The sequence below is a fragment of the Glossina fuscipes genome, unplaced genomic scaffold (genome assembly GCF_014805625.2).
Source record: "Glossina fuscipes isolate IAEA_lab_2018 unplaced genomic scaffold, Yale_Gfus_2 61, whole genome shotgun sequence".
Taxonomy (NCBI): domain Eukaryota; kingdom Metazoa; phylum Arthropoda; class Insecta; order Diptera; family Glossinidae; genus Glossina; species Glossina fuscipes.
The window spans coordinates 4,674,259-4,693,126 of NW_023998433.1; the positions used below are offsets into that span (position 1 = coordinate 4,674,259).

Sequence of the window (18,868 nt, forward strand, 5' to 3'; positions counted from 1 at the left end):
AAAAAAAAAACTATCCAGAGATCAATAAAAGACTATATAATTTTTTCATTATTAATATAACTGCCCTTTATTAGAAACATTCTACAGAAATGCATATAAGTTACGGAGATTTAAATTCATGTTGTAGACCCAACAACTTGAGTACCTTCCTGCATTCTAATTAGACCCATGTACCCAAGACTTCGATTCTGTCCACTTCAATCATTTCCTTGAAAAAAACCAATAATGAAAAGAAAGGAATATGCTTACCAAATAAAAGATAGGACTGCAAGTATTGAAGAAATAAATTAGAAAAGAAAAAGTATATTAGATTATTTGTAAGAATATTCTCATCAGAAAATGAAGACGAAATAATATTAGTACAAAACGATAAACATACTATTCAAGTAATAAAAAATTAGTCCATTTCTGTTCGTAAAGTTTTTGGATGAAGAAATTACCTTAGTTACGCGAAACACAAGCAAGAAGTTTTGCTAACTGAAAAGAAATTACAAAATTACATTAGTACGTCCTACACGCAATTAAAAAAAATTTTTTTTTTAAATAAATCAGTGTACATATTTTTCATTCACAATAAATGTATTCAGTGAGATTCTTTCCAAGTTAACATCATTGCTGGAAGACTAATAGTTAAACGAAAATATGCTTACCTAAAATAACTTCCACAGGAATCATAACATCCACTGATATAAATTCTGAAAAGATTAAACAGAACAAATAAAATAAAAATTCCATATTTTCTTATGTATTGGATTACACCGGAATATTAGTGTCCAAAGCAAATGTATTTTTTTTTCATTTTTCACATATTTCTAAAAAAAAGAAAGAAGGCAGAATCTATATGATGCCGATTTTGTTGGCAATATCCAACGCGTCATAGTCACGAGCCAAACGTACATACGCCTTCTTTTGGCCGTCGGGCCTAATTAGAATATTAACTTTGGCTACTTTAATATCATAGAGTTTGCGTACAGCAGCTCGCACATGATTTTTATTGGCCCGCAAATGAGTTAAGAACACCAAAGTATTGTTATCTTCAATTTTCTTCATCGCCGCCTCAGTAGTTAACGGATATTTAATTATGTTATAGGCGTCCATACTGTAATGCGAGCATAAAAAATACACTATATTTTTTCGAGCGTCAGTATGAGATTACTTACCGATTTCTGGTGGGTACGGATTTTCTGGGATATTTAGGTTTCCGTGGTAATTTCAATGTCTTCGGTCTACGAAAATGAACGCTAGTACGGACTTTACGAGTTCGCGTACCAAAGGCACCTTTAATGATCTTTAAGGAAGGATTAAATCTTTTAAATGCAAGCTTAATTCCCCCCCACCACCATCTTTCTTACCTTTGTTTGAGCCTTTTTGGCTTTCAAGACAGCTACAGCTTTTGCTTTAGCTACTGGCGGCTTTTTAGCTTTGGTTTTGGCAGCAGCTCGAGCTTTTGCCGATAATTTAGCTAAGCTTGCCTGAGGCTTTTTACCAGCTGCTGCGATCTTTTTCTTTGCATCTTTAATTTTAGGCTTGGCCTTGATAACGGCTGTCTTTTTCACAGGGACAGGTTTTTTAACTGCTGGCGGAACAGCGACAGGAACTGCAGCCGGTTTCTTGGCACTAGCAGGCTTTTTCATTGTTGAAGGGGCGGCAGCCGTTGGCTTCTTTTCCGGCTTTTTCTCACCGGGCTTTGCTAAAATAATAAAGACAAAGGATGGAACACTTTTCTGTTGGTACAACTACTACTTGGCAATGCTTTGAGGTTAGGTCATACACAGGCAAGACAGAAAAAATAAATTCATATTCGATGATATTGCATTTTGAACCCATATAAAGTTTAATTTACAATTAATTTTCTTTTTGGCATGTACCTTTACAACACAAACTAGCGCTTTTTCCTTTTAACGTAAAATCAACCGCATGTTTTTCTTTCCCAAATTTTTCTTATTTTTTCACTCTATTAAAACTTACAGAAATAATAATACGCTTCAATGAAGACTTATTTTAAAATTTTTCGCAATATGCTTGATAATAAAATTGACTTTAAAAAACTTCTTACCGGACTTCTCAGGAGGATTTTTAGGTGCCATTTTCACCGAAAAGCAATTAAGAAAAGAAAAGCCTACGTGCTTGTCAATGAAACGGAAGTGTGAAATAAAGGGTTTGTTTGGAAAACCAAGTATGTTAATTTTGAATTCAGTGTTACCAGATTAATTTGAAAAGCCAGCCTCGTTCTAATCCGAGGATATTAGCAAAATATAAAAAATTTACAAGTAAATGAAAGATTTATATATAACATTATTAGATTATTCTCAAAACGTACCAAACACTGAAATAGAATTGCGATTTTTCTTTGAATGAAATGAAAAAAGCTTTCGCATTGTTTTATGAAACGGTGAAAGATGTAATTAAAGTAGGTTGTATACTTCAAATAAAACCAAATAAAAATAATGTTAGGTCAATAACTTTCAAATTTCATATAAATCGTCCTTATGGACTTAACGTCTTTGATTCGTTATTCCGTTTATAGCCAACAGGTGTTGATGCAATTAAAATTCGCCTATATTCCCACGTTTGGGTAACACATTTAGTTTGCAAATTTTATAAATTTTTTAAATTTTATATATATGTATATATATATTTTATATATATAGATATATATATATATATAGATATATATATATATATATATATATAGCTATATATATATATCTATATATATATATAGATATATATACATGTAAATAATGAATATGTAAATATTTATAGACGAAATTTATCTCCCATTTACTAAAATTTTATAATTCACATACTTCCGTCAGGTCTGGAAATATAAATGTAGCTCAATTGAGTCATCCTCCAATGAGGCGTTTTTCCGTTTTTCGGACTAATATGCCCCACGTGCTAAATATAATGAGAAGCCGCATTGCCATGTTATTTGATAAAAGAAACCTATTGCCATCTTCGGGATAGGATTTCAAGTTTGCCTATTTCTTTCGAGTCATATTGGTAGTTGGCAAATCATACGGTTTTGCATGTATATCAGCTAATTAAACAAAAACAAAAAAATTAAAATGAATTTATTTTAAATTTAGAAGCTTTTGTTTACAAACCCTTACATTTTCTTATCAAGTAATATGGCAATGTGGGTTTGCCACTTGAGAGTTTTTTGCCCGAAAAAGGAAGAATGCATCGTTGTGTTAGCCACTTAGAGGGGAGAAATATTCTCTAAATCAAAATTTTAAATTGGGTAACATAAGAAAGCATTTAAATCAACATAGGATTGAATTTATTTTTACGTTGAAACTGCGTACGTTTTACGCATTTTTATTTGTTTCTTTATATAAAAAATACGGTTTTTCAAAGGGGACGAAGCGTGAGTAAAGGCAAAGCTGTGCAATCATTTAGGTTTGCGCTCCGTTTACGGTTCCGGATGCCGAGTCATTGTGCGCTATGAAAGAAAAAAATGATAAAATCACGTTTTGAGTGGATGGTACTCGATTGGTTTCGATTCGAGTTAAACTTCCAGTCCGTTGCAATTACAACGGAGTGTTCGAGATATTATCGTAGGGTTATAACGAAGTAATGAATAGAAGAGCAAGAAAGCCAATTAAATAAACAAACGAAATAAGAGATCGAAAAAAGGTGAAATGAATTTGAGACCAGAAAAGAAGCGCAACTCTGCACGAAATAAGACGTCTTTTTTCTCGGTGCAGAAATTCCATTTAAATTAAAAAAAAAAAAAATTCTTTTTATTAAAATTTTTTAAGCTATTGAAAAACATACATAGCGAAGTGTTTAAACTTCTAACAATTTCTAGCCCTGCTTTCGTTCTATAAGCGTGACAATTAAACATAATCAACAAGAGTCTCGACATCTTTGTACATTTCCGCAGGGTGCGTAGCTTCACCTGCTGTCTTCTAGTTTATCCCGGCAAGACTTGCTTGGACATCTCGCAATTATATTGGATATCAAGTAACGGCGCTTCAAGTGGATTTTTTAAATCTTTTAAATGTACGAGGTTTTTTTCTCCGTTTCTGTCGTTTCTTCAGAACCTGCTGGTCTTCTATATCCTTTTTGATTCTCTTGGCAAGTCAGTTGCTTTACCTTTTTGCCTATAGTCTAGCACGAAACCTAAAAGTCGCCCGCTTCAAAAGGCTTGTTGTATAACGGTGAGGATTTCGGAAACTTCGTACGAACCACTCACAATCAGAATTTATTTAAAAGAAAAAACTCCAACCAGCAAAAAATTCCTAAGAAAAAATTTATTGATAAGGATAGTTTACCCGAGAGAGATTTGTCTATGGAGGTTAATACCACCGCCTCAATTTCAATCATTCTTTCTTATAAGGGCAGTGTGGAGCACAGTAGTTCAAATAATAGTCCCTTAGAGCTAACAAGTTAAAATTTTTATGATAATGAAGTGACTGGAGAGTGCAATGTTTTCCTTGAAGTCTCTAATAACGATAGATACAAACATCTCAGTTCTGACTTGTTTTTCTTTGAATACATTAAAGATCTAAAATTGGATAGTCTAATTAGCATCAAAACCATTAGCAATGGCAAAGCTAAACTTTGCTTTGGTAATGCGATGAATGCTAATAATTTTATTAAAAATAATGACTTCGTTCGAAACTTTGTAAAACCTACATTCCTAGGTATTTTACTGAAAAATTCAGGATTATAAGAAATATTCCTGCTTCAAATAAGGAGGAAGATATTTTGAATTCCGCTATTTCTGAAATTGACATCGTTTCCGCCACGAGACTTCATAGAAGGGATCGCTCCAACAAAGAAATATTCATCCCTACAAACAGCATGAAGATTGGCTTCAAGGGCAAATTAATCCCCAAAAACATTAAATTCAATTATTGTATTGTCCCAGTGGACTACTTTATCCCTGCTAATAAGCTGTCTTGCAAACTAATCAAATGCTTAGGTTGTGGGTCTTTGGACCATAATGTAACTTGTAGTGTGTGTCCCAAAAGGAAGAAGGAGGAAAACATTAAAGAAATCTTAACCATCCAAAATATCTCTCTTAGAGAATACAAAGAAAAATTCTCTACCAATCCGTTCAATATTTTAGACAACAACCACGATGAATATTTCTCGGCAAAGAAGAATAGTACTATATCTAACAACATAATAGATCCGATTCTAGAGTCAAATATCATTTTAAAATTTAATGCGATTGTTAAAAATAGACCGGGTATTCTCAAACCCATGCAAAGGGCGATTCATAAGATGCTCTCGACTTACAGTACTAAGATACAGGAGCCAAAAAAACCTCCCCAATCTTCTGAAAAGCATATCTTCACCAATAACCACAAGTCCACAGAAATGGAAATATTATCGGAAAAAATTTTGAAAATTTTTTCCACCACTCCTTATGAAGAAAAATTGAAAACCATCCAAACAGAAATTGCAATCCTTGATTCAAAATTTGACCTTTTAAAATAAGGTATATCTAATTCGGTCCTAACATGCCCTCGCATTCCCCAGTGACATCTTTCTTACCATATAATATGCAAAGTTTCAGGCGCAATGTCTACTTATTGGATTACCACTTCAATTCCAGTCGAACTGATTTCGGAATTTTGAGTAAAATTTTTCCGTCTGATGATAGTATTTCAGACCTTAAAATTCCTAATTACAACTCCGCTTACAAATGCAGGAGTGATGGTTATGGAGGAGTAGCTATTTTAGCTAGGAAAGGTATCTCCTTCAAACAAATTCCCTTCAAATCAGCTCCTGATATTGTAATTGTTAAAATTTATTCTCTAAAGCCAAATATAGTCACTGCTGCTTGCTATTTTAAACCCAATACTCCCATCCAATCTTCCTGGGACGGTATGAAACGCTTCTGTGATATGCTCGACGGTTATTACAATGTCATTTTTGCAGGAGATTTTAACGCAAGAAACCCTTGCTTTGGTGACTCTTTGTCAAATAATCAAGGCAAAGCTTTGTGTGAAAATATGGAATTCAGTAATCTCTACTGTCTTAACGATAATACTCCGGCCTACTTACACTCTACCATTTCTAATGGTTGTGGCAGTGTCTTAGATCTTACTTTTACTAATTCAACTAACATTTCCTTTAAATGGGAAGTCAAAAAAGAAATTTATCTTAAAAATAGCCACCATTTTCCTATATTCTTTAACGCAAATTTCTTATCTTCATTTAAGATAAATGATTTCATTTCGCGGGACAAATTTTTAAATAATCTTGTGCACATGAGTCTTGAGCCTCATATTGAATCCATCCAGAACTCATTTCAGCACGACATTAATAACGTCAAATCTAATATACAAATCTCCAATTCTTACTCACCAAAACTTGGTGGAATGGAGTGCTCACAACGTGCTTCCGCAAACTACAAAAAACAAAAATTTGCTAAATATCCTAACTTATCTAATTTCGATGAATTTAAGCTATCCCAAAAAGAATGAAAAAAAACGGTTAGAAAAACCAAGAGAAGTCACCGTGTTCAAGTAATCGAAGAGCTTTGTACAAATGGCAGCACAACACCTTTTTGGAAATGTTTGAACGGACATTACAAAAAGAAATACAAACACTCGCTTTGGAATGACGAGAATAACAGACCTTACCTAGAATGGCTGAAAGCCCACGTTCCCACAACAGGTGGAAGACATCTCTGCATTTTCATTGGAAGAACTTTTAAATATCCTTAAAAGAAAATCAAAAAAGAAATCTATAGCAGCGGGTCATGATGGTATTAAATACGAAATGGTAAGGGTTCTTTCCACTTCAAGCCTTTCAGCTCTGCTATCTGCGATAAATGATCGCTGGATCACTCTTTTCCTGTAGGTTGGCATACAATTAAAATTGTACCCATTCCTAAAGCTGGAAAAGATCTTGAAAACTTTACAAATTTCAAACCTATATCCCTCCTGTCTGTACTTTTAAAAATTACAAACCAAATGAACAAAGAAAGACTCGCTAAATATCTGCGCAATTCACAAATGCTCCCCTCTAGGTGCTATGCTTATCAGAAACACATTTCCACCAGTATTTGTCTTAATGAGGCTCTTTTCACCATAGCAAGTGAGAAAGCAAACCGTAACCAGGTAGTTATGTTTAGTTTAGACATCAATAAAGCGTATGACTGTGTCGATTGAGAGAAACCAGGTCAAATTCTAACTGATTTTAAAATGACGTCACAATGTAAACTATGCATTCTAAATTTTTTTTTTCGAGAGATCTTGTGATGGGCTCGAATTCAGTTGAAGTTTGTCGAGGTCTACCTTAAGGTAGCTGTCTCAGTCCACTGCTTTTTAATCTATATACAGACGGCTTACATCGATTACAGGACAATACAACCCATCTATTTCAATATGTTGATGATTTCTTAATTATTTCTGTTGAAAAATCGCTAGTAGAAGCAGTTCATAATCTTAATATCAAATTATTCGTTTTGCCAAGGTTTCTAAGAAAATTTTCTACATTACAGATAACGGCACGAAAATCAAACAATATTCCTCCATCAAATTTTTCGGTAGAATAATCAACTCAAGTTTGACCCTTCATGACCACTACCGAGACATTCTTGAAAATTGCTACACAGGCTTAAATGTTATCAAACTTTTAATCAATTTAAAAAATGGACTCCCACTAAAGAAGACTTTAAATGTCTACAAATCTATTGTCCGTTCGAGAATTGAATATTCATACTCCACATCGTGCAATTCCCCTGCGTATGCAATTAAAAAAATACCAACCAAGACTTATGATAAGGTATATTTCAAAATGACTAAAGTCTCTTCCACTGATAATTGCGAAATGTAACATTACTGAGTCTGCTGAACATCTAATTTTCGAGAGCAGGAGGTTTGACATCCTTAGACAATGTTTCAATATATTTAGCCTATAAAACAATTTTTTTGAAATTTTTCGTGCTAGAAACTTTACGCATCTTAAGCAGCTGACTGCCTTTATCGAATCAGCTGAGTTCTCTTTCTAAACTTCTATACTCATAATTTTGCTCATAAACATATCGCCCATACTTTTTTTCTTTTCCGGCATTATTAGCTGGAATTTCGACTCTACAGTACCTTACTGAAGTTTCTGGGAACAACTGTGAAGCAGTAAATCACCTGCTTAACAAGCATAAGCATCACCTAAAAAAAAAACAGCGCTAATTTTACGTTTCGGAAAAATATAAAAATATTATCAATGGTTTCTTTTTTACGTTACTGGATGGGTGGTGGTGGGTCTAAATTGATACGTAAAGGCCTAATCCATATCCAAACAAACAAAAACAAAATAAAGAATTTGAGACCAGCAGATTCGGATTTTGTCTGTGAAATAATTTTCAGTAAGAAAAACAGATAAACATAGATTTTGTGCTTGATTTTTGCCAATGTCTACGCCAAGAGTTCATAAGGAGAAATTATTGCTCTAAATTTGCTAAAAATAAAAATTTTGCAACTTTCCAGTGTAGAAAAATTACAATAAATAATAGGCGCCATATTTTGGACGTTATATTTTGGGCGTTATATGTATATTGAGGAACGCTGAAGAATGGAGTAAAGTAAGCATCCATCAAGCGTATTCATTTCACTCGACCTACAACATTACAAGTACCAATTTCATCGTTTGGTTGTTTATAAGTTATATTATTTTTTTGGGCCTGTAAACTTGCACAATTTGTGAAGTGTGGTCTGGCTTCAAGGCCATGTAATCCCGCACCTGGGGGAAACTAAACATCTCCAGAGCCAGAGCCTATATTCATTACAGAGGGGAAGATTTAGTGCTTATTCAATCCAGGAACAGCGCTTTGCTTATAATAGATCTTGGCAACAATTTATATTAAGAGTTTACTCATATTGAAACTTTGAATTTCTAATAAAAAAAATAAAATGCATAAACGGCACATTTGACTGCCGCTATTGCATAACGTGCATATAGTTTATGTCCCATCTGAGTTTGGTGGAGTTCGTGGGATTGCTCCCTTCCACTCGGATTTCGCCGAAAAAGAAGTTTTTACTACAACTTCCCAAAAAAGTTATCTAAGTCTGAACTTTCATCAAATTTTTCCAAAGTAGCGGAAGTTTTACGTTTCCACAAATTTGCTAATGTTACCAATTCTCGTGTGTCGTTGGACACAGTTCGTTTAAGTTTTTTAAAGAATGTTTTACCTTTGCACATTCGCATAGATGGTACGAACTTCCCTGTTAAACCTTATATTAACCCGGCTTTGCAGTGTCGCTTTCGGCTGCACTGACAAAGTTTGTAGCCGTCAAAAGTCGATTTGTCCTTTCTGTGGGGTTAATCATGAGTGTACATTGATTTGTCCTCAGTTAAAGAGATGCATTAACTGTAAAAGTGAGTATGTTTCTAACTGCACATCACATAAAAAAGTTTTTAAATCCAAAAAAGGACGCTGCGAATCGCCGTAAACCCAAATTTTATTCCTTCTTTTAGAGTAGCTATGCCCGTCTAAATATTTGGCCCTTTCACTCGAAAACTTTCCTAACGAATATACCCCCAACTATTAAAAGACCCAATCCCGAGATTGTTGTCTCGATACCAATTGAAAGTTATCAAACATTGAGACAAGTTATCAAACATTGTCTCCGCCGCCTGTATTACATCCTGAGCCTATGACTGCCACATCAAATAAATATTCGTTATATTATGAAATGAGTATTGACACTTTCAATATCTCCAGCTTAACATCTCAGATTGCTGAATTTATACATAAGTTAAAGTCTGACAAATATCTTTCCAAACAGAACTTTACTGTTTCCTCTGCCAAATTTGTAAGTCGTGGTCTTCAAGATACTATTCTTAATCAGCGATCTTTCTCTAGCTCGCTTTCTAATTCATTTCCTGCCAATGATGAAGAAAGTTCAACTCAATTGCAGTAGTGTCCGGAATAAACTCAAGCAACTCGAACAATATCTTTTTGTAAGGATATTTCCACGACAATTCTTTCCGAAAGTATTCTTAAACCTCATGATTCATTTAGATTCGGTCGTAACCCAAACATTTCTTGTAGCGGCTTTTACATCTGAAAAGGTTTTATTCTGCTATTTTTCTAGCTTGTAGCTGCATCATTCATATATCCTCTGGAAAGCTATTAATCGTAAGTTGTTACATTGTAACTGATTGTACACTTTCTGACTATGCCTTTAACAATTTATTCTCTTTCAGGTCTGATATTTTCGAATTAATATGTGGATACATTAATGCTCACAACGTGTGTTAGGGTAGTCGTTTTTCCAACACGAAAGTTAAACAAATTCAAGATTTTCTTGAAAGTAAAAATTTTGTTTTATTAAATAACGGCGATTCTACTTATTTTAATTTCGTCTCCTCCTGCATAGATCTCTCGATCTGTACACTTAACCTTAGTTCTCTAAGTACCTTAACTTAATGATGCCCTAGGTAATACTCATTGTTTAATTGAAATTAGTTTTCACTTGCATCCCACCATCTTCTTCTGCCTATTAATCTTAACCCCTACAGATGTATTGTTTTAGTTTCCGCCGTTAAAAAAATCTTCGAGAAAATATACTCTCGAATGGTATCTCCAATCTGGGCGCATTTTCATCAATATCCAATTTGGTTTTAGGCGTTCCAAATCCGGCGAAGACAACATTGCTACTTTATGCAGTTAATTCAGCCTTTGCTAATGATCACATTCTCATTGCCTGCTTTGTGGACATAAAAGTAGGTTTTGATTCTGTTAAGATTATTTATTTATTTATTTATTTATTGACGCTTATGTAACTTCGAAGCCATTAAGGGTTTTTGCCATTGGTAGTTAAGTAAAAAAATACGAAATGTTCTTAAATAATGTAAAGGAGAAGAAAGGAAAGTTGAAGGAAAACAGAACAAAAAACAAAAATAGAATAAAAAATAAAAAAGAAACTGGAATCAAGAACATATTATGAACGCTAATAACACATACCACGGCTGCACATCCATCCCAATACCAAGTAACCAGCTAATCTCATTATTAGGGGCGAAAGTTAAAAGCCTTCCTTTGTAAGTAAAATAAGAGCATCTAAATTGTCGCAAGCCCATACGCAGTGAATAGGTTCTAATAAGCTCCTGAAAGAATTTGGCCAAAGAACACGTAACTCAATGAATCAACAGAAGGTTATTGCGAACAGACCTACTAAAAAAAAAGAGGTTTCTTCGATTCCTGCCGCAGGATAATGTAGTAGAAGTTAAGCAGAAATCTAACTTTAATAAAATTAACGAAATTACAACCCAGAAACCGTAGAACTTAACTTGAGATATGGTCATACCGCCCAAGCAGTATACATATCTAGCCATTCGATTCCATAATAATGTTATCTTTATATAATTTTTAACGTTCTAAAATCCATTTTCTAGAAATTGTGCAGAAGTCAATGGAAGTGTCTTCGTTCGGCTCTTGGTGACATGAAATTCATTCACACTCTAAGCTTAGAAACAGATGGCAAACGTTATACCCCTGCCGGAAATATTTCGTTTACTCGCCAATCTTGCATGTAATAAAATTCTATCCAATTCATTTATGATCTTCTATCACGCAATTCTTCTCTCAATAATTACAATATTCTAAGAACTGGTATGCATACTTTATTCAAGCTTCCTTTTGGTTAACATTACTTTCTGCCAGCTGTCAACTTTTTATCTGTGAGAAAATTAATGGAAACATTTTTTCTCATGGTTACTTATGGATCAAAGTCTGATGTTGTAGACAGTGGTCTTTGGTTTCCAAATATTAATATCGAAGCTTAGTTCTGTTAGTTGAATGCCTCGCCATCCTGGAAGTATACCCGATTGGCAAGTGCTCAGTCACAGAAGAAATTCCTTATTGTGTTCGACAGTAAATCCTCTTAACAATCGTTTACCTCAGGTAATGCTCATCCTTGTGTGTTAGAAATCAGAGCTTCACTATGCATTCTCAACCTTGATGCATTTTGTTTTCATTTTCTCTTGGTACCTAGCCACATGGGTCTTCTTGGAAATACCACTCCAGATAATATTACAGCTTCCAGACCTTTAAATATCAATGATTGTGCCATGATTTCCGCTGACTTTTTACATTTTATGTTGGCGGTAAAAGTAAGAAAAATGTAAAGCTCGATAGTTATTCTACTATGAAGCTAACACGTGACATTTTACATTTGATAGCGAATCCATAAGAAGATGATCAGCTCAATTCAACGGGTGTTCGATAAAATGAACATCAATCCAAAAAGGATAAAAGCGAGCTTTCCCACTCGTTTTAAACATTTTCAATGCTGTAAAGTTTAAGTGAAAGTTGGTCTGACCCCAAGGAATTCGAGTGTATTTTTTTTTTTGTTACTCTACTAATGAATAGGATTCATAACACCATAAATAATAACAACGTGTGATGTGAACAACAGTTCTCAATGCTTATAAGCATCTCTTTGTTCGGTATTAGTAGAAAAGAAGACAATTTGATTGAAAATATGTGACAAACTTATATTACAGTAAACAATCTGTCATGGTACACTTAACCATAATGGGTGTATTATTATTTATATATCAAATTTATGCAAGCACAAACATGGTCGATTGATAGCTAGCTGCGTAAAGTTTTTACGTTTTTCAAAATACGCACACTTACCCATACATATTTAAAAGCATATTTATGTAGATTTCCTTAATACATTTTATTAATATTCTTGTTTTTATTGCCTTGAAAGTATACTTCTTTGAACGAGTTAATGAGTTCATATTTGCAATATAGATACCTGTATGCGTGTATGCATCGTAGAGAATAAATTTTGTTGCAATATTGTTTGTTAAATGTCGGCAGCAACACAAAAGCAATTATTTTTACACACATATACATGTATTGCTATAATATATGGTAGGCATTCAGAGTTCTTGCAAAATCAGTTGCAAGTTCCTCATTTCATATATGCGCGGGCAATTAAATATTCAGTAACATATACATATATATCAGCTTTGTCTCGCACACGTAGTCAACTTGCCATTGTCAGATGAACACATAATTTATATGTTTTACCGCTTCGTACAATTGACTTCCGTTATAATTGGATTTCGTTGTTACAAGGCATTCAATACTCTATCATATTCTAAATAATATCAAAAAATAAATCCCTACTACGGCTTAGATCATGGCGGGTCGCTTAATTCTAAGAGGTCATGGCAATATAAAAGTAAAAAGCTAAAACTTGTCCAAATAGTCTATTTTTTAAACTTAATCTGACGATATTGAAAAAAAACAATTTTAGAAGGAATTTTTTTTCTTATGTATGACGCAAGATTTTATTATACTGACTTGACTGCATATAATATCCTTTAGTTTTGGATAACATTCTTAAAAAGTATGTAAATAGTTTATGTTAATTTACTCTTTCTACTCTTCACTTCGAAGAACAATGCTTTAAAATGCAAACTGATCTAAACTTAAGGACAGATTTTGGAATTAACGGGCAATTAACACAAATAAAGAAGAGAGACGCCACGAAAATAATTGAAGATTTCTCTTTTAAGACGTAGGTAACGATCATTGTAAATTTTTCAGAAAATAAATGATCCGGTGAAAAGTTAAGAATGTTACAGAAAGATGATTGCGGGTGTGGCTACATTTTAAATGATTCCCAAATCGGGTAATTAGGGATTTAAACACATTTCCTCGAAAAATACTTGCTCAAAATAATCCATAGGACTAGTCTTACATATATTTACAATAACTCTGACATAATGAAAACCTAAATTAAATTGGATATTTTATTTATATATAATTTTTTTTCCCTCCAATGTATTGTAAGCGGGTAAGATGGCCCGGTAAAAAGGGAGTAACGCTAAAATAATGCATTATTGCCTTATCGCTCTCTTGTTTGCTCTTTGCTTCCGATCACACGTGTGCCTGTGTCGTCGCTATACCTATATAAATACAGATCAAAAATTGAACTAAGAATTGAGCTTGTATAACACAAAAAGAAATAAATTAAATCGGTGTTATTCCAAAATATCACAACCCGAAAATGGAACATTTGAATTCAAATACTTGCCAATGGATAAAATTTAATATATCTTACATGTGTCTTCAGCAGCAAACATATACATTATCAACTGCATTGTATTTTTCCGTGCTTCTAACTAGATTAAGGTGGATAAAAATGGTGAAGCTATTGAGACAATTAAGTTGGGTTAGAATGAAAAATGCAGTAAGTTACACAACATATAAACAAGTTTTACGGCATCACGCATACTCTTCCAGATTTGTCCTCTTCCGATTACCCTTTATTCAGATCAATACGGTCATATTTAGCAGATCAGTTGTTCACAAAAGTTGAAGATGTCCGAAAATAGGATGTCGAGGGTTTCTACCACGAGGATATTCACAATCTATCCCATAAATGGTGAAGGACCAAATCTAGTGATTGTGTATATTTTGTCAACTAATCTTTGTAACAAGAATATTTGGAGTAAAAATGAATTTTTTCAAAAAAAGGAACGAATATATTTCAACATTTAATGCTTATCTTAAATAAACAAATTTTAAAGATAAATTTTATAAACTCGTTTTCATTGTGTTTAAATACAGTTTTTTTTTCTTTTCCATGCAAAATAAAAACTAAAAAATGTAGATGCGTTGATATGCAGATCGATTAATGGATTGAAAAGAAGCCAGTTTGCTAAGATCATCAAGTATGTTCCACCTTTGCATGAGTATTTCTATGAAATATGTTTTTCTTTTTTAACGACCAGTTATTCAGGAGATATACCCTATTAGTGTTTTACAGTGATGATCAGAAAAAAGTGGAAAGGAAGAGATAGGCAGACGACGCAACCAGGGATGTGTTTTTCTGATCGGTAAGTGTTCTGGCTTTGCCAAGCAAATATTCGCTATAGCTATGGCAACACATCAACCGTAATAAGAGCACGGTCCCCGCATTGGGAATCGGCTCCGACAGGAGTAGTCCGTCGATGCAATTTGGGTTGCGTGTGCTACTCTCACTAATCAACAAAAGTAGACTTAGAACTGCATTCTGGCGTTGTGACAGACCATTAGTCATAAGATAAAACAATGTCTTTATTTTTCCTTAGGTTATTGTGACTTTTGTCATATTTGAGATTCGGAAGCAATAATAACAATTAAACTAATCAAACTCCGTTTTGTTGAAACTATTAAGCTAGGAAAAAATGAAATGGAAACATACTTATGATTATTTTTAGTGCTTTAGTACAAGTTAGGAAGGATTTTTGCTATAAACAATTTTATTTATTTGAAATTTTCCTTTATAAAGAATTGTTACGAATTTTATACATTTTGTGTTGTTACAATATTTTACTTTTACAAATCTATAACACAGCAATTAACCATCATGTAAAAAGGAAATAAACTGACATGCTGTTTCAGTTTTTTGTGTACACTTTTTGTGACCTTCGGCGTTCCTATAGTAGATAAAAGACGGAAGCTTAGATGGATGTAACTAAATCAACTCTAAGTCGAGTGATGGGAGGTAATCGGACAACTGTAGTCATATGATATTAGTACAATTATGTCCAAAAAGACCAATTTACTTTTTTCTTTTTTAAATTTATTTATCATTCGAAAACTGTGTCGCCATATATATATTAACAGTACATAATATAACTTAACATATATTAACAGTTTGGCCAGGCGGAACGAATATATAGCACATAGTACTATTATAATCAAATAAAACTGTAAGCGTTACGTTAATTTCTGAGTGATTTTGACGCGGTTTTTTGGTCTTGGCTTACCTCTTGCACGAAATTCGTTCGATTGATCGGATGTTTCCGAGTCGTATGCGTAGATTGAAGTCTAATTTCTCGTAATAATGCATTTCAATACCTACTGATGGTCACAAATCGCCTCCCCGCACACGTTATAAAAATTGAAAAAAATAATTTTTGTGTCACGCAAAACCAATCGTAGCTGAAACACTAATGACGTTTATGCTGTAAAATATAACACAGATACCTATCAGTATTAGCAATGTAAAAAAAAATATTACACTTTCATATGCTTGCACCTATCTATAGTAGACTTGAATATTTTATCCTTTAAAAAGTAAAACATACATTTTGTATAAAAAATTTATTCGCATTAACTGAATTTTAATGCATTAAACTAAGTTTAACCATTAATGCTTAAGCATTTATTAAACAATTACTTAAGTAAAGGGAGTGTGAGTTGAAATTCATTCTTCTGCATGAAATATGCGAGACACTGACTCACTATATAATATATTTAATGTGTATTCTCAGTTAACCTTGCATAGCTAGTATGTAATATTCAGGAGATATCAAACCGTAAAGTTGATATAAAGAAAGCAAAAAAATCATAACTTATATAAATTTTTGCACAATGATGGGTACGAAATTAATGTGTGAATTATGAGCTTCTCCCCACAAACTTTTTTACTTAATATTGAACTAAAACAAATAGCAAAATAACAACAATAACAAGCGATCAATTCAACTGATGTTCAATTTTATTTACTAAACTCTTTTCTTTTTCCTGCACACCAATACAAGTTATATTATTTATATTATTATCTTTAACATACTGCTTAAGACGTTTGGAAACACGCATCGTTGAACGCCGTAAACCGTACGCTCTCATGCACACACAAACAGTATATGAATACTTTGTTAATACTTAGCAAATAAATTCTCTTATGATGTCGTCATATTTGTTTCTCTTTAAGGTAAGATCCTGGTTATATCTAAAAATGTTTCGATAAGAAAAAAAGGATAGTATAAAAAATCCTTGTCAAGATTTTACGAATGAAGGAAACAAATAAAAAACCACCTTATAATGTCGTTATAATTTTATTATTTATTATTTATGCGAATTATAGGTGGGGTAAGTTGAAATACTTGCACTTTATAATACTTGCACAGTCGCTCCAAGGATTAGATCATTAAGATACTTATGTTTTTACGTTACCCTTCGTTGCCTTTTTTGTAGTAACTATTTATAGATAGAACTATGTTATCATACGCTTTAAATTCAGCCTATCATTGCCATAGATCAAGTTAAAATTAAATTGAAAATCTTTGTGGATATCTTTATATCTGCAAAATATGGAGACGGTAAAAAAAAAGAAAGTTAAATAGAACGTTTAATATATTTATCGGATACGATACATGAAACGAAAGTCTAGAATTCAATTCAAACAAACTGTTAATACTTTGCAAATAAGTTGTTAATATGTTTGCGGGGTGTCAAAGATTCGGTTTAAAATATATGTGATTTAAGTAAATTTCGCCACATTCCGTGTTATGCGGTAGTGAATACACACTAAAAATGCTTTGATGGTTTCTTTGCTAGTTAATGATAGCACAGTTCAGTAGTAATAGTGCACCTGCATCTGATTGTGAAGCAAGGGCCGTTGGTTGTATATGTACATTACAAAAGAAATCACTGAAGCAGTGGATGAATTGCATACACAGTGGGTCTCATTAATATTGGGTTTTTTCATTCGACAAAAAGTAAACGCTTGTTAAACCTAGTCCATTGCTCAAACGTAAAAATTTATAATACTATTTTCTACTACTGGGGAATACATATTCAAAATATAAAAAAAAAACAAAAAAAAACATTATTTCAGTAGCCAAGACAATTAAATAACTTCAAAAAATCAAAAAACTCAGGGTCATTAATATTACGTTTTTTTCGTATAACAATACGAAGAAAAAAATAGGATATTATTAAAAATTAATATTTGTTGGGGTATCCTTCTTGCTTAATAACGTCATCTAAATGTTTTAAGATGTTTTGTACAATTTTTCTTGTGTAGGAAACAGGGATCATACTTCAGTCGACTTTTTAGATCTTGGACGGAAGAGATTCATCATATTCACACACGTTGGTCCAATTCATCCCACATATTTTTTTGGGGGTTCATGCCTGGTGATTGGGTAAGAGGGTGGAGTACTTTGGAATAGTTATATAAGAGCGATTTGGGAAGAATTTGAATATGTCCAAAATACTAAGCTTGTGCGGACATTCCTTCAAATTTTCTTTCAATATCCTCAAATAACCCTACTTCTTTACAATGCCATCCATAAACGCCAATTTACCGGCTCCATTAGCCCAAGGCATATCAAAAAATAACATGACCATTACTATGCTCGCCTTAAGCTGTTGATAGAAGAACGTGATAGGGAGCTAAGACTAGAATTTTTCAAAGAAAACCCTCAACTCTTAGTGGAAAGACCTTACATTTGGTCTCATCAGCAAAAATAATGAAAAAAATAAACTAAGAAAGTAGTTTTAGCCAGCAAAGGTATGTGGGGTGAACTGGACTGCCGTGTGCGTGAATACTCAATCTCTTCCGTCCAAGGTTTGAAAAATAGACTAAAAGAAGGAGTAAGATCCTTGTTTCCTACACAAGAAAAATTATACAAAATATATCAAAACGATAAAATGACGTTATTAAGCAAAAACGATACCCCAGCAAATATTAATTTTTAATAATATCCTGTTTTTTCTTCGAATTCTTCCTTTTATGAAAGAAACAAATATTAATACCGCTGTTTTTTGAGTTATTGAAGTTATTTAATTTTTTTGTGGACTAGAATAATGGTTTGTATATATTTTAATATATATTTCCTAGTAGTAGAAAATAGTAAAATAGATTTTTATGTTCGGACTATGGACTAGGTTTAACAAGCGTTCGCTTTTTGTCGGGCCAAAGAACACAATATTAATGAAACTCACTGTTTGTAAATAAAAAAAATAAAAATAATAAATAAATAACCAAAACTACCACCATACATGGAAGTTAATTTTAAACATTTTCGATTACCATTTAATTGCTAGACAGAGTTCTTAATATACTGATCGTCATCGTGGTCGTGATGGTCGTCG

General features: G+C 33.0%; 1 protein-coding gene across 1 annotated transcript; it reads right to left on the reverse strand.

Annotated features, from left to right (window-relative positions):
• Positions 1 to 764: 764 nt before the first annotated feature.
• Positions 765 to 2,170, reverse strand: LOC119637826 (60S ribosomal protein L23a). The gene is made up of 4 exons (XM_038034176.1): positions 2,057 to 2,170; positions 1,353 to 1,690; positions 1,161 to 1,288; positions 765 to 1,099 (listed from the first exon to the last, which is right to left on the reverse strand). Exons 1-4 carry the CDS (start codon positions 2,085 to 2,087, stop codon positions 838 to 840), a joined length of 759 nt encoding a protein of 252 aa, XP_037890104.1. The 5' UTR covers positions 2,088 to 2,170; the 3' UTR covers positions 765 to 837.
• Positions 2,171 to 18,868: the final 16,698 nt, after the last annotated feature.